The sequence below is a fragment of the Rattus rattus genome, chromosome 6, assembly GCF_011064425.1.
Source record: "Rattus rattus isolate New Zealand chromosome 6, Rrattus_CSIRO_v1, whole genome shotgun sequence".
Classification (NCBI taxonomy): Eukaryota; Metazoa; Chordata; class Mammalia; order Rodentia; family Muridae; genus Rattus; species Rattus rattus.
This window is the reverse complement of record NC_046159.1, coordinates 30,694,830-30,709,474: the sequence shown is the minus strand read 5'-3', so window position 1 is coordinate 30,709,474 and position 14,645 is coordinate 30,694,830. Positions and strand designations below refer to the sequence as shown.

Sequence of the window (14,645 nt, the reverse complement as noted above, 5' to 3'; positions counted from 1 at the left end):
GGCACTGGCAAGAGTCTCCAATTCAACTGTTTCAAAACAACAGGGAGCAGCACGCTGAAATATCCACACGGCTTCATTTGAAAACATCACTGCTTTATTTCAGAGGAAAAAATAAAGACCCTCCCAACCCAGTCCCCACCCTCCCACCCCCTCCAAAAACAACAACAACAACAAAAAAACCCCCAACCGACCGACCAACCAACCAAAAAACAAAAAAACCAACCAAAAAAAAAAAAAACCCATCCAATAATAATAACAATAATAAAAAATTCTATTAGAAATTATAAGGAAGCACTGAGAGTTTGAGTATTACATTCTTCAAGTATGTTGTTCGGATTTTTTATTTTTAAGTTGGTAACTATACACATATATATATAAAAAAACAAACAACCAAACCTTAAAAGTGCGGCCAAGGGATTTTGCTTAAAAGTTAGGATTAAGGGCTACTTCACAATACTGAACAGGATTGCGCGGTCATCCTATGGGCTTGATGATCTTGCCTCCAATCCTGGCAGTTAAGAAAGGAGCAGGTTCAGAAGTGATCATATTTCAGGGTTAGCATGAGAAAGCTAGGGAGATGCCTGTGTTCTTCCACGGCAGGGGAAATCCACCCTGAATCTAAAATTCCAACCTGGAATGTGGTGGGACTTCACAGTAGAGTTAGTCTGGATGAGGAGAGGAGCCCAGGCAGGGTGGGTGTTGGGCCTGGTCAGGTTTTTGCATCTGTTTAGTGGGTTTAGTGCAGTACTCCAAGCATCAATTCAGAATGCCCTTCAGTGTGTTGCAGATTGTTCATGTTAAAGGACTGTTTCAGATTTGCATCCCAAGGAAAATCATGCTACATAAAAATGATCCAAGATTTTTGCCCAAAAAACTTCTTGGATAAAATCTAAAAAATACTATTGCAATTGCGTCTCTTGAAGAAAAAAACATTATTCTAAATGTAAACAGATTCACTCAACTCTCTTGTAGAAAACTTCAGAGTGGGTAATGCTGCTGTCTAGCTCTCTTGGCATGCACTCGCCAGACGGTGAGGAGCACTGCTTTCTGTGCCAGCATCATCTGGGAGGTGAGAAGAGTCGGTCCACGTAGCTGAAGAGGGCATCCCAGTGCTTCCAAAGAAAGGCAATGAAAGCCACAAGGAATAAAGTGCTGAACGTCCTGTTGCGTGTCTTCATGAGGGGGACCACACAGTTGGCTACCGTGGACACAAAGACCAAGAGGACTGCCATGACAGCCAGGAGGATATTGATGAGTTTGCCCAGAAGGTTTCGGGCAGTGGCATTCTCCAGCCCTTCCAGTTGCACCACCTGCTGCTGTTGCTGCTGCAGCTCCATCTTGGAAATGCGGGTTTGACAGGCCTCCAGGGCCTCCTGTGGGCCAAATAGGGCATGATTAGCTTCTACTCTCCAAAGTACAGCTGGACGAGCCTGGGAGCCAGGCGCATCCTGAGCCACGACAAGGATTTCAAATAGCTACAAGTCGGGGTATGAAAGGCCAGATGCACTGCAGGTGCATTATTCCCACTCCATCTACTGCACCCCTAGGAGAATAACTATGCGGAGCAGGGAACATGCTTGGATTTATTCTGCCTAGAATTTACTTAGTTTATTTATCTGTTTATACATTTAAGACAAGAGTCTCTTGTATCTCAGACTGGCCTCATGCTTGCCATATGGCTGAGATGATCTTGAACTCTAGGTTCTTCTGCCTCCATCGCCTGAAGGCTGAGCTCAGGCACGTGCCATCACTCCTGAGTGGCCTACAATATTTTAATAAGAAGATCTCAATTATATGGGGTTTTATCCTTTTAGAAATCATGAGTCTAAGGTACACAAGACACATCCATGTGTTTGACTTTAAACAGTCTCTCAGTTCTAGACCGTGCTGCTGTGGTAGTAGTGTCATACTAGTTACCCTTTACCTGTATTTAACTGTACATGTGTATTTGCCTAGCATGGGGTTCTCACAGGTATTTCCTACCATTATGTGCATAGTATTCTACTCAAATTGATCCATAACTTATTATTATTCTATTTCTTTTTTTTCACTCAATAGTAGGTCTTGATCACACCATGTCCAAAATTCATGATACACATTATTCTTGTGTGTATAGACATGCACATGGACACGGGTGCATGTTCGTGTGAAGGTCAGAAGACAATTGTGGGTGTTGGTCCTTAGGTACCTTCCACAATTTGTTTCTGACAGGGCCTCTTATTAGCTGCAGCTCTGCCACATAGGATAGACAAGCTGACAAACTTATTAAAGTTGCAAGGATTTGTCTGTCATCTTGCCATTGCTGGGATTATAAGTGCATGACACTATGAAAATTATTATTATTGTTATTAATTATTATAGCATTGTTTGCATATGTGTGGGTGTGCCAGGGTATAAGTGTAGAGTTTAGAGGACAAAGATAGGTTCTCGCCTTCCACCTTTACCAGGCTCTGGGGGTTGAATTCAGTTAGCGGGCTTACACGGTAAGCACCCTTTATATGCTGTGCCTTCTAGCTGGCTCTCCTCATCTGACTTATGTGGGTTCTGAGAATCTGAACTTATGGATCAAATACTTTGCCAACTGAGCCACCTCCCCAGCTCTAGCTCATTCTTTTCTAGCTACTCTGTACCATTTCATAGTACAGGTCACACTCTACCAGTCAGGCCCCTCGGAAGGGTTTTTCCCATTCTAACAATGATGCAGTGTGCTTCATTAACACATTATCTGATGTTTTTAGGTCAAAACATCCATGACTGGAGAAAGGGAATTGTGGCCCTGCTGTAAGAAGGGCACACTTCCTTTTCAGGTCACACTCTACAGAGGGCATTAAAGTGACCTGCTCTCCCTAAGGTCTTATGTAAACTGCATTTTACCACTCGGGGAACGAAAACTTCTCCCCTAGCAAGGACAGACATCCTCCCAAGACAAAAAGTGGTTGGAACCATGGGATTTTTCCAGCCTTGGCTTCAATGGCTTCTGCTTTCTTAGGATGTAAGGTAAGGTCCAGATAGCTTCAGGCTGAAGCTAGATCAAAAATGGATAATGGATGCTACTCATTCCAGAATTAACTTGGGATGAAGAAAATGTAAATAAAATTCAAGAACCTAAAAAAGATGTCAGCTGGGCAAACAGGACAGTGCCTTGATTCCTGTGGGTGGGTATTCTACAAGTTCCTCTTCTCTATACTAGCTTCTTTCAAGGTGCCTTCTTTTTTTTTTTTTTTTTTTTTCTTTTTTCTTTTTTCCGGAGCTGGGGACCCAACCCAGGGCCTTGCGCTTGCTAGGCAAGCGCCCTACCACTGAGCTAAATCCCCAACCCCTCAAGGTGCCTTCTTAAACCTACCATGATCTCTCAGAGAATCTCCCTAGAAAACAGAAACCCCAGTGTTCCACTTCTCTCCATTGAGAAGTGAAATCAATTTCACTGCTGGGGTTTCTCACAAGCCATGCCATGTGCCACCTGTTAGACAGTACGGACAAAAGCCCTTTACATAGAAGCAGAAGACAGGCAGGGTGGCCAGAAGCGCCATCTGAACAGCTCCAGGACAACAACCAACAGATGCGATGTTCTAGTTTTTCTCAGACGGATACTGTTCTGTCCCTAAGACATTTGCCAGTATCTAGAGCTATACCTCCCCCAAATGGCATGACATCACTGGGTCAAAGCAGGTGTGCTGCAACCGACAGGAGCTTTTCTTGACTCTCCAGGTTCCTGTCTTTGCCCATTTTTCTTCCTTTCTTATTTCTTATTGTTCATACTAACCTGGATGTCCCGGGCCCGTTCATATGACTGATAGGCGATTTTCTCTTCCATGCTGGCCAACTCCTGCTTTAAGTTCAGGATCTCATTCTGGTGGAGCTCTGTCAGGTCATTCAGTTGCTCTTCTAGTCGTTCACATCTAAGAGAGGGAGAAAGGTTGGAGTTTTAAACATTCTGCATCCATCCTGATATAATTTAGAGCAATCTCCAAATCCTTTCTACAAAAGAAAACAGAAGCCAAGAGCTTGAGCAAGCCCAGGCTACCGTGTGCCAGCATTTGTTGCTTTCAGTCTCCAGAAAGGTAGCTGTCACAAAGCCATCCTACAGCATCATGGCTTTCCAGCTTTCTCTACAGTCCTGGTTAGCTCTGTACACCTGTGATGTTGAAGCAGTTCTTATTCTGCTCTGAGTGTGGAGAAGCAAAAACTCTTTAAGCAAATCTCACTGGGAGAGAAACAGTGAACAAATGGAAATGAACCTTCTCACTATTAGCAGTAACTTATTTCAACACTAGATAACTTACATACCCAGACATATATGATTTGGAGCCCCAGCGAGCCAGAGCCAGTAGGGTGCATCATCCTTACGGCCAAGCAGTGCTTGGGACATTTGTCAACCCATTTATTGAGAGTGTTTTGCATGCTAGGCATATTCAAAGTACTGGGATACTGTGGTAAGCAAGAGAAAGCATCTGCCTTTCGTTCATTCTACAGGGAAAGGGGAGAGAGAAAAACATCAACAGGATTTCATGTAGCCAAGATTGGCAGGGAAATATGGCAATGTCTAGTGGAGAGTCAGGAAAAACTTCCTCACTCTCCTCAAGAATGAGAGATAAAGCCTGAATGATAGAAACAGAAGCTTGGAAGGTGAGGAGGGTGAAGATGTGCAAGGAAGGACCTTACTTAGAAGGAAAAGAAGTACAGACTTCTTATGACAGTAATGAGGTTGGTGTCTTACTTAGTGTGGTAGTTTAAATACATTTGGCTCAGAGAGTGGCACTATTTAAAGGTGTGGCCTTGTTGGAGGAAGTATGTCCCTGTGGGGGTGGGCAATGATACCCTCCTCCTACCACACGAGAGCCAGTACTCTCCTGCCTGCCTTCAGATGAAGATGTAGAACTCTCAGGCACCAAGCCTGCCTGGATGCTGTCATGCCCCCCGCCTTGATGATAATAAACTGAACACCTCTGAACTTCTAAGCCAGCCCCAATTACATGCTATCTTTATAAGGGCTGCTTTGGTCATGGTGTCTTTTCATAGCAATGGAAACCCTAATTAAGACAGAAGTTGGTACCAGAGACTGGGGTATTGCTGTGAGAAGCCTGACCATGCTTTTGTTTGGAAGAATGTAAATTTTGGGACTTTGGATTTGGAAAGCAGTGGAATGCTTTAAGTGGGGCTTAAGGAGCAATTCTACTAAGAATACGGAAGACTTTGTTGCTGACAGTGATTTGAACTGTCTAGACCTGGCCCAGGAGGTTTCAGTGGAGAAGAATTTCAGTATGTGGCTTAGAGATGAGTTTTGTGGTATTCTGGTAAAGACGGACTGCCTTTTGCCCTTATCTGAAGAGTCTGCTTGAGGCGAAGGTAAAGAGATTTATATTAGTTGCACTGACAAGGAAGTCTCAAATAATATGGAATGAACTACAGACCAGAACTGGAGGGACACACTTGTGATCCAGATCTTGAAAACTGAAGACATGACCTTTTCATCTGGATCTTGAGGAACAATGACAATGAAATGTTTAGGCCTAGGCATGGTGGTACATACTTTTAATCCTAGAATTCCAGAGACAGAGCTATGCAGATTTCTGAATTCAAGATCAATCTATAAAACAAGTTCCAGGGGTTGGGGATCCTGAATTCGGCAGCTACAGCCATGTGACTCTTTAGAGTCAAAAATAGAAGGGGCTACTGGGACAACTGATGCTGGTTAGCTAGAGCTAAGAAATTAGTGGTGAGTAAGAAGGGACCACTATCACTGAGGTAAAATCTTCTGGGAAGTGAGCACAAAGAAGCTGTGTCCCAGAAATAGCCAAGGTTGTACCTCGTGTTGCAGCTATACTTGGTAATGTGTAAGAGTCACCCTAGTGGTACTGGTTTTGAAGGCATGAAGAGGTCATGTAGAGCGGCTGAAGCTTCACCATTGGTGAAGGTGCAGCCTCAGTTGCAATTGACAGTCCAGGAGTGAAGGGGTTATGTGGATTTGAGGCTTGTCACCATGAAGAGAGCCTGAGAGGCTATTGGTGAAGCCTTGTTGCAGTGGAAGACCCCAGTGTAATGGAGATGCCAGTCAGTACCATGGGATGGTCGCCAAGAACAGCAGCAGCAGTGGAGTGGATCAACCTGAGCTTAGAGTGCTGCAGAGGGCAGAGCTGGAGAAGTGATGCCAGCCCTTTGGAGGAGCCCAGAAGATCATATGTAGATCCCAGACATTGCAACAAGAAGCTGTAACGTTAAAGTTGCCTTGGAGACCCCCAAGATGTTCGAAATGCTAGCCATGGGATATCTGCTAAGGGAAGCTGCTAACAGCAGCCCACAAGAAAGAAGTTTGTTGCAGTGAACAAAGATGAAAAAGGAGTTAGAGATCTGACTGCTTTCACATCAGCCATGGAGATGCAGAGTTTGGAGTTTGCCCAGCTGGTTTCCTGTCTTGCTTTGGGTATTATAGTTAAAGAGATTGCATGAATCTTAGAAGAGACTTTGAACTTTGGGCTTTTAACATTGTTGAGACTGCTATAGACTATGGGTACTTTGGAAGTTGGACTAAATATACTTTTTATTATCCTATGGGTAGGTATGGCCCCCATAGACTCATGTGTTTGAACAAGCCTATAGGGGCCAGGGAGTAGAAAGTGGTGGTTTGAATATACTTGTACCAGGGAGTGGCCCTATTAGAAGTGTGGCCTTGTTGGAGTAGGGGTGTTACTGTGGGTTATGGGCTTAAGACCCTCACCCTAGCTACCTGGAAGTTTGTATTTTGGTAGCAGCCTTCAATGAAAATGTACAATTCTCAGTTCCTCCTGTACCATGCCTTCCTGGATGCTGCCATATTCTTGACTTGATGATAATGGACTGAACCTCTGAAACCTTTAAGCCAGCCCCAATTAAATGTTGTTCTTTATAACAGTTGCTGTGGTCATAGTATCTCTTCACAGCAATAAAGTCCTAAGTGTCTTAGTTTGGGTTTCCATTGCTGTGAAGAGACACCATGACCAAGGCAGCCCTTAAAAAGATAACATTTAATTTAGACTGGCTTACAGGTTCAGAGGTTCAGTCCATTATCATCAAGGTGGAGGCATGGCAGCATCCAGGCAGGCATGGTGCCTGAGAGTTCTACATCTTTATCTGAAGGCAGAGTACTGGCTCTCATGTGGTAGGAGGAGGGTATCATTGCCCACCCCCACAGGGACATACTTCCTCCAACAAGGCCACACCTTTAAATAGTGCTACTCCCCACCATTCAAGTGTTCAAACACATGAGTCTATCATGGGCATTCCTATTTAAACCATCATATTTGGCACACGTAAGGGGTATAGTCTGCCTGAGAAACTACAAAATGAGAATACAGAATGTTCATGGGAGGAAGGCTAGTTTTATTTATTTTATTATCTCTAATGCACAGAAGCACACACATGTAAGCACATACACATATATTTATTTTACATAAAGGTTTCAGGGCGATCACCAGAAATTCTAGATAGGATAAAATGCTCACAAAGAAATACCCAGGATAACTGAACAACTGGGTTCTGGATAGCTGGTGAAGGTGGTCAAAGAAGACAATGTTTAAGGAAATGAGTCGTTTGGTAGTGGTGAAGAGGATAGATTAGACAGGAGTGTGTGGTGTCCTAAGGACCAAAAGTCTTCAAGGAGAATGGTTGAAGACTACATATTAAAAATATTAACAGGAGTTGCTAAAGAAGATGCTGAAGTAGGAAAATTATAAGTTTGGAGCTAGTCTAAAAACTAACCAACCAACCAATCAACAAATGTGCCAGAGTATCATTAAATAATTATAACTTCTCCTATCTTTCCTCTTGTGAACCTTTCTGTCCCTGTCTCTCTGCATTCTCCTACCTCCTCCTCTTTCTTCTTACTCACGCAGGGGAAGGAAGCCATCACTCTGTATGCCAGGCAAGACCTCTATTACTGAGCTACAGCTATAGCCTTACTCTTACTTCTGTTTTTGTTTTTTTTTTTTTTTCGGAGCTGGGGACCGAACCCAGGGCCTTGCTTACTCTTACTTCTAATCACACCTACAGCATACGAAGTTTTGTCTTTTTCTTCCAGCCCAGGATGGCCTTGAGTTTGTGATCCTCTTGCCTCTGTCTATGAATTCTAGGAATAAAGGCATCTATCAGCATGTATGGCTGAGTTTATCCACTTTTAAGAATTATAAAAATTGTCTCTAGGGTAATTCTATGTTGCAGCATCTGTGTCTCCTTGTGTTTCTGCATCTTTGCATGGGTGTATCTGAGTGTGTGTCTGTCTGTAAGTATGCAAGCAGTCCATGAGAACACAGAGGAAGGTACTGGGTGTTACACTATATTCCTCTCTGCTTTATTCCCTTAAGATGGAGTTTCTCAATGAACTTGGAGCTCATTAATAAGCTAGACAGGTAGCCAATGAACCCCTGGGATTCTTTTGTCTCTGTTTTTAGTAGAGCTTGGGTGACAGACACATATGCAGCCAAACCTGCTACGTCTTTCTTTTCTTTTTTCTTTCTTTCCTCCTTCCTTTCTTTTGGAGACAGGGTCTCACTATATAGTCCTGTCTGGTCTGGAACTTACAGAGTCCCTGAGTGCTGGGATTAAAGGCATTTGCCTCTAACGCTGGTCTCATATCTGTCTTTTTCACTTGGATGTTGAGGATCCAAAGTCAGATCCTCAAGTTAGTACAGTGAATATTCTTAGCCAGAGTCACTACTCTATCCTTTAATGTTATCTCTTTTAATTATCATATAATAAACAATAATTATATCCTATTTGCTTCTATTCCTTAAGAAATAAACATTAATTTAAATAATCACAGTCTGATCATTTTTATTATGTTATTAAATCCTATTTAGGTCTCCTTTACCCTTGAGAGATGCCTCTGTTGTGCTTTCTGTTTTCCTGCTGTTACAGAACAGCACCCCATGCTTGTGGAGCTCATCTACTCAGATCCTGGAATACGTGTCAGCTATGGAAGTGATCTGATAAAACTTAAATTCATCAGATACTGTAATGTTTTACTAATATACTATGTTTTTAAGTAATTTTTTTGGTACGGTGCATGTGCTAGAACCTAGAACCTGACACGTACTAGGTGAACACTCTATTAAAAGTCTAGGTGAACACTCCAGCCCCTTAAAATGATATAAACTCCAGGTCTTGCAGGGATAAAGCTCAGCAGTAATGTGTATTTAGTGAGCTCTGGGTCCAACCCAACACCAAAAGTCAGAGTAACTCCTGGGCCATGGTAAGTAACTGGAGCTGGCAGGGACCAGGGAGGTGGTGTCTAGTAGGGTGCATGGTGACAGGACTGCACCATAACCTCTTGACCCACAGCCCATACACATACTTTCTGGTGCTTATATAGACCGGATGTAGTGAATCATGACTTTAATTCCAGCACTTGGGAGATAGAGGTAGTAGATCACTGTGAGGTCAAGGCTAGCTTGGTCTATATAGTAGGTTCCAGGACAGCCTGAGTTACATAGTAAGAACTGTCTTGGAAAATAAAACAAACAAACAAAAACAAAAAGATCACTAGGAAGTTTTATTGGGAATTAAATGTGGCTCATGTACTCAAAGAGCAGACTGAAAACAGACAGCTACTGCTTCCTCAGACCCTACTGTGAAAACCTATCAGGCCTCCTGGAAGGTGGGAGGTATTATCTTCTCAGAAGAAACAGTTAAAATTCAGAAATCCCAGCGCTACCTGCTAATGCCACAAAGTAAAGGAGAAAAGATGTGAATCTAGGTTTGACTTTAAAAGCCTATATTTTAAAACTCTAACCTGTCATGCCATTTTCAAACTAGATAAGAAGTCAACATCTACAAGCTCCTTTAAAAAGTAAAAAATCTGAGTCAGCTTGTCAGTGGTTCAAGTCCCATAGTCACAGTGAGGGCTGGATGTGGCTCTTTAGACATGATGGCTTAAAGCTTTGACCAGAAGAGGGCTGAGTAAGAGTATAGACAGATTCAGATTGAAAAGATAAAGCCAAATATTAGCAAAAATACCTGGCTGGAAGAACTGTTCTGTTCCACTAGTGAGAACTTTAGAACGTTATTTAACAAAGAATTCCCAAGGGCCTATAACACCACTCCAGGTCCATGTATCAGAGAAATCAAACTTCTTTGTACATATGACATGAATAGGGATGAGCTTATATTATAGCATCATGTGATCATAGACATCATCTTAGACATTCCCAGGTTCTGTATCCTAAAGCTTGCAACTTGCTGTTCAGTTTAGTGTTCCCCACTGTTCTTGATGCTCACAGAATATCAGGATATGAAACAGACACGTAAAGGGGCTGTGCTTTTCCACTACCTGTACCTAATTCCTAAGCCCTGACTTTTGCCTTCATCCCCCAATGTGGCTATTATAGACTGTTCACTTGGGAAGGAAAGTGCTCATGATCTTTTTTCTTCCTTTTCTCACCTAACATTCTCAATACACAGGCCAGATATAGAGGTGTACACCTGTAATCCTAGCACTTGGGATGCTGAGGCAAGAGGACTGTGAGTTCCAGGCCTTCCTGGTTATACACAGCAAGTTTCAAGCCAGACTGAAATTACTACACTTTTCCAAAACAAAATAAATGAAAATAAAACATCACAAAAAGGCTGGCGCTGTAGCCCAGTTGGTACAACAGGCCTTACGTAGGATGCATCTAGCCTTTGGGGTCCATCTCCACCACTACAGGAAAAAAAAAAAAGTGTGTGTGTGTGTGTGTGTGTGTGTGTGTGTGTGTGTGTAGAGGGCTAGTAGTTCTGTGATAGATATCCGGGGGACATGGAAACAAGGTCATAAGGGTTCAAAGGTTATACTTGGTTACTGGGAGGTAAGAGGCCAGCCTGGGCTGCTTGAGATTCTGTCTCAACAGACAAATGAAAAACCAAATCATTAAAAACAGAATCTCTCAAATTGTGAATTATGTTATTTTACGAGGGCAGTTCCAAGACTTGGAACATTCTCTGGAACAAGCTTGTGATTGCTAATTTGGTCTGATGGCATCTGCTTGGCCCCACTGTCCACGCCTCCGGCAAAATCAACAGCAGAGAAAGCATTTTGCCTTTATGTCAAGTGTGGTGGGTTATGTCTGAAATCCCAACACACGGAAGGCTGGGAAGGAGGATAAAAAATTTAAGGCTAGCTTGGGCTACATCATTTCAGGACAAGTACAACTGCATAGTGAGACTGTCTTGAAAACAAAAACAAAGGTATTGTTTTTTTCTTTTTTTTAGAACAATGTCTGGTGAGAGATACTATAATTCATTTTTGTTTGTTTTGAGACATTGTCTCCAGGCCCTGAACTCCCTATGTGGAGGATGATCCTGAATTTCAGATATAAAACCTCCTCAGTGTTGGTTTGCCGGTATATCATAGCTCACTCAGTCTATGTGGTACTGGGCTGGGGGCACATGGCATTATGCATGCTGGCTAAGTAAGCATTCTACCCAGGAAGCTATATCCCTAGCCCTAGAAATGGTTTTTTAAATTAATTAATTTTTAATTATGTACCCTGTACTAGCTTGATGAGTCTGTTCAGTCCAGGTTTTGGATTAAAATCCAATCTTACAATTTTCTGGTCTTACAGACCTTGTCACCTGCTATGCTGTAAACAAAAAAATCTCTCTACTTCAAAGCAAAATTATGCCAATAAGGAGACAGCTGGTAAAAGCCAGTTCAAGCTACAAGACTACACGGGCTTCAATACTCTATTTTGTGATCTTAGTCACTTCTAAAAATCCCTAGAAGGGGTGGTTCAAAAAGACTTCTTAGGCTGGCAGGGTGTCTCAGTAGTACCTGCCACTAAGCCCAATGTCCTGAGTTCTATCCCCAGAACTCACATGGTGGAAGGAAAGGATAAAACTATAGCAAGTTGTCCTGTGTCCTCCAACCACATGAAGGTGGCACGTGGGCCTCGCTTCAAAATAAAATAAGTAAATGCAACAAAGCAACGGCAGCAGCAAGGCTGCTCGATGACTGCTCGACACATGCTCTCTAGCAGTGATGACACCACTGCTCACAAATAATTTTTTTAACCCTAAGTCTTCATTTCCCTCCATGTTCTTAATTTTACTTAAAGTTTTCACTGTTTCTAGTAACTGAATGGCTTTTCTTCTATATCTCACAAATGGACTACTGGGCACATAACCCTCTCAACCTTCAGTTATTTATTTTACTGCAACAATTTAGGGTGAAAAGCTTTAGAATTTAGGGTGAAACAAGATGCTGTGAGCAGGGCTGACAAGGTCCCAGTAATTCCTTAGCCACAACTAACCAGTGTGAGTTTCCCTTTTCACATCAAACAATTACATGGAAAATGAGGACTTCCGGAAAAAGAACAGAAAGTTTCGGCTGTTATTGTGTAGCTGAAATCCTACTAAACTTGTAAAACAGGTGTTTCTCATTAGCATAGAAACACCTCTAATCTGCAGGAAGCATCAGGGAGGAGAAGCAAGTCATAGCCATGTTGCAAATTCCTAAGCACAGAGAGTTTGGCCACTGTTGGCATCTTGGAATGCAGCTCTCCTGGGCTGGGCTCAGATCACTACCTTGTTAAAAACAAACAAACAAACAAACACAAACAAACAAACACAAACAAACATACAACTTTCCCAAACTATGTGTGTGGTGTGTTGCACACTTGGGGCAGGCTGAGGCAAGAAGATCTGAGGTAGGCTGGGCCACACAGCAAGACTACTGTCATAAACAAGTCTGAAAACATATCTAACCCCAGTTTTTCACTGGAGTTCAGGCATTTGTTGCTCAGTTTTATTCGCAGTCCTACTTCTTGTTTTTAGATTTATTGTATTGTCTCTGTTTTCTGTGTTATTGGTCAAATTTGAAGTCTGTACAACAATGGGAAAGAACACTGCATCGGTCACTTGACCTGACCTAACCATTCAATCACTAAGACACAATTCCTGTTACCTGCACTAACTTTTTTACTGACAGCCTTAGCTAGGTTTTGGTCTGAAATGGGCTGACCAGAAGAGCCCCGCAGAGATGTTTTGGCATTCTCTTTGGAGGAGTGTGGAGGAATTCAAGATTCAATCTAATCTACTTATTCATCGTGTGCACCAAACCTTAAACTGCTGGCCCCTGACAATAACAGAATGGTAACTACCCTCTGAACCCTTCACTGAAGGGTCTGCCTCCAAGCACTGAATTTACAAAGCTGTTTTCACTAGCACCTTCATTCTCTCCTCAATTCCACAAGTAAGGAAATAGGCCCAGGAACTCCTTAAGTTTCTTTAAACTCTTTTGTTAGTGAGTTGGGCAAGGGTCTGACCCAAGTTGCTATGCCTCAGGTTTTTACCCGTTTTATCTGTTGCCTCTCTGTCCCCACACCATTACTAACCCAAGAAAATCTATACAGCAAAGGACCATTACTAATATTATGATTCTTTAGTTTACTTGTCTAAATTATAATAAGGGAGAAGGGAATTCGGGGAACAGCTCCACCGTCTCACTAAACATCCACAACCAACCAAAAGGTAGGTAGGAGGGAGGAGGGGAGGGGTGTTCATAAAACCAAAAACTCCCTTCACGGAGCTCTAATCCCTGACGTTGCCAAGCTGAGTAGGCATGCATGCATGCATTCATTCATTCATGACAGCTATGATGGGGATGGGCTCTAAGTACTATGTATGACTCTAGCAGGTCATTTTCATTCATTCATTCATTCATTCATTCATTCATGACAGCTATGATGGGGATGGGCTCTAAGTACTATGTATGACTCTAGCAGGTCATTTTTGCAACTCAGCCTAGACAAAGCAAGAGACCAAAAACCTCACTTTAACAAGTTTTAGTCTAAGGCCTTTCCTAAATCACATCAATTCAAAAGGACTCTAAACATCTAAACATGGCTTCATTCACTGTTAGCAAAGAGGAAACCTAAACACTAAGCTTTTTTGTTTCGTTTTGTTGTTTTGAGGGTTTCTCGGCTGTTCTGGAACTCACTCTGTAGACTAGGCTGGCCTCAAACTCAATCAAGAGATCTGCCTGTCTCTGTCTCTTGAAGCTGCTTGGTTTTTAAAGTAGGCCGCAATCAACATTTGCTGGAAAAAAAAATTGCTGTATTTATAACTCATAAATAACTACTGATCTTGGAAGTAAGTGTTTTTGGTCTCTGAACTGGGCAACAGAGCAACATAGCATATTCCTTGATCAAAACCAAACCAGGGTTATATTCCTGATGAAAAAGAAACTAGGCAAGTGCCCAGGATGGGAACTTCAATCTAAAGCATTACTCTTTTTTTGGGTGTAGCTCAGAATTTGGAGCCACTTGGTGAACCTGTGGGGCTTCTTTGGTTAGAAAATAGGTCAGTAGAGCAGATAAGACTTGTGGAGCAGGTTCTGTGACACATACAGGTAGGTAGGCAACATTGGGAGCAGGCTCCTATACCATTTCCCAAATGCACTTGGGACACACAGGTAGACTCTGCCAGAGTTTGACCAGAATGGAGATGGAGCTGAGGTAGGGAATATGACATGTGGGAATGTGAACAACTCCAGCCTACGCTGGGGAAATGGATAATTAGGTATATGCCTTATGACTTCATTGTGCTGAAGTACAAGAGGAGGCTAGGCAACAGTGACCACTGTAACTCTAGCACTTGCACAACCGAAGCAGGACAACTTAAAGTTTCAGGCAGTCTGG

General features: G+C 42.6%; 1 protein-coding gene across 3 annotated transcripts in view; it reads right to left on the bottom strand.

The window, feature by feature from the left end:
- Positions 1 to 309: 309 nt before the first annotated feature.
- Positions 310 to 14,645, bottom strand: part of Tmcc1 (transmembrane and coiled-coil domain family 1) — a 130,171-nt gene continuing 115,835 nt past the window's right edge. For all 3 annotated transcript variants that reach the window (XM_032905857.1, XM_032905858.1, XM_032905859.1), the window contains 2 exons: positions 3,764 to 3,899; positions 310 to 1,373 (listed from right to left, as the gene is read on the bottom strand). In XM_032905857.1, coding sequence (XP_032761748.1) covers positions 1,059 to 1,373; positions 3,764 to 3,899 — 451 coding nt within the window. In that variant the 3' untranslated portion in view covers positions 310 to 1,058. The remainder of the gene's footprint in view (positions 1,374 to 3,763; positions 3,900 to 14,645) is intronic.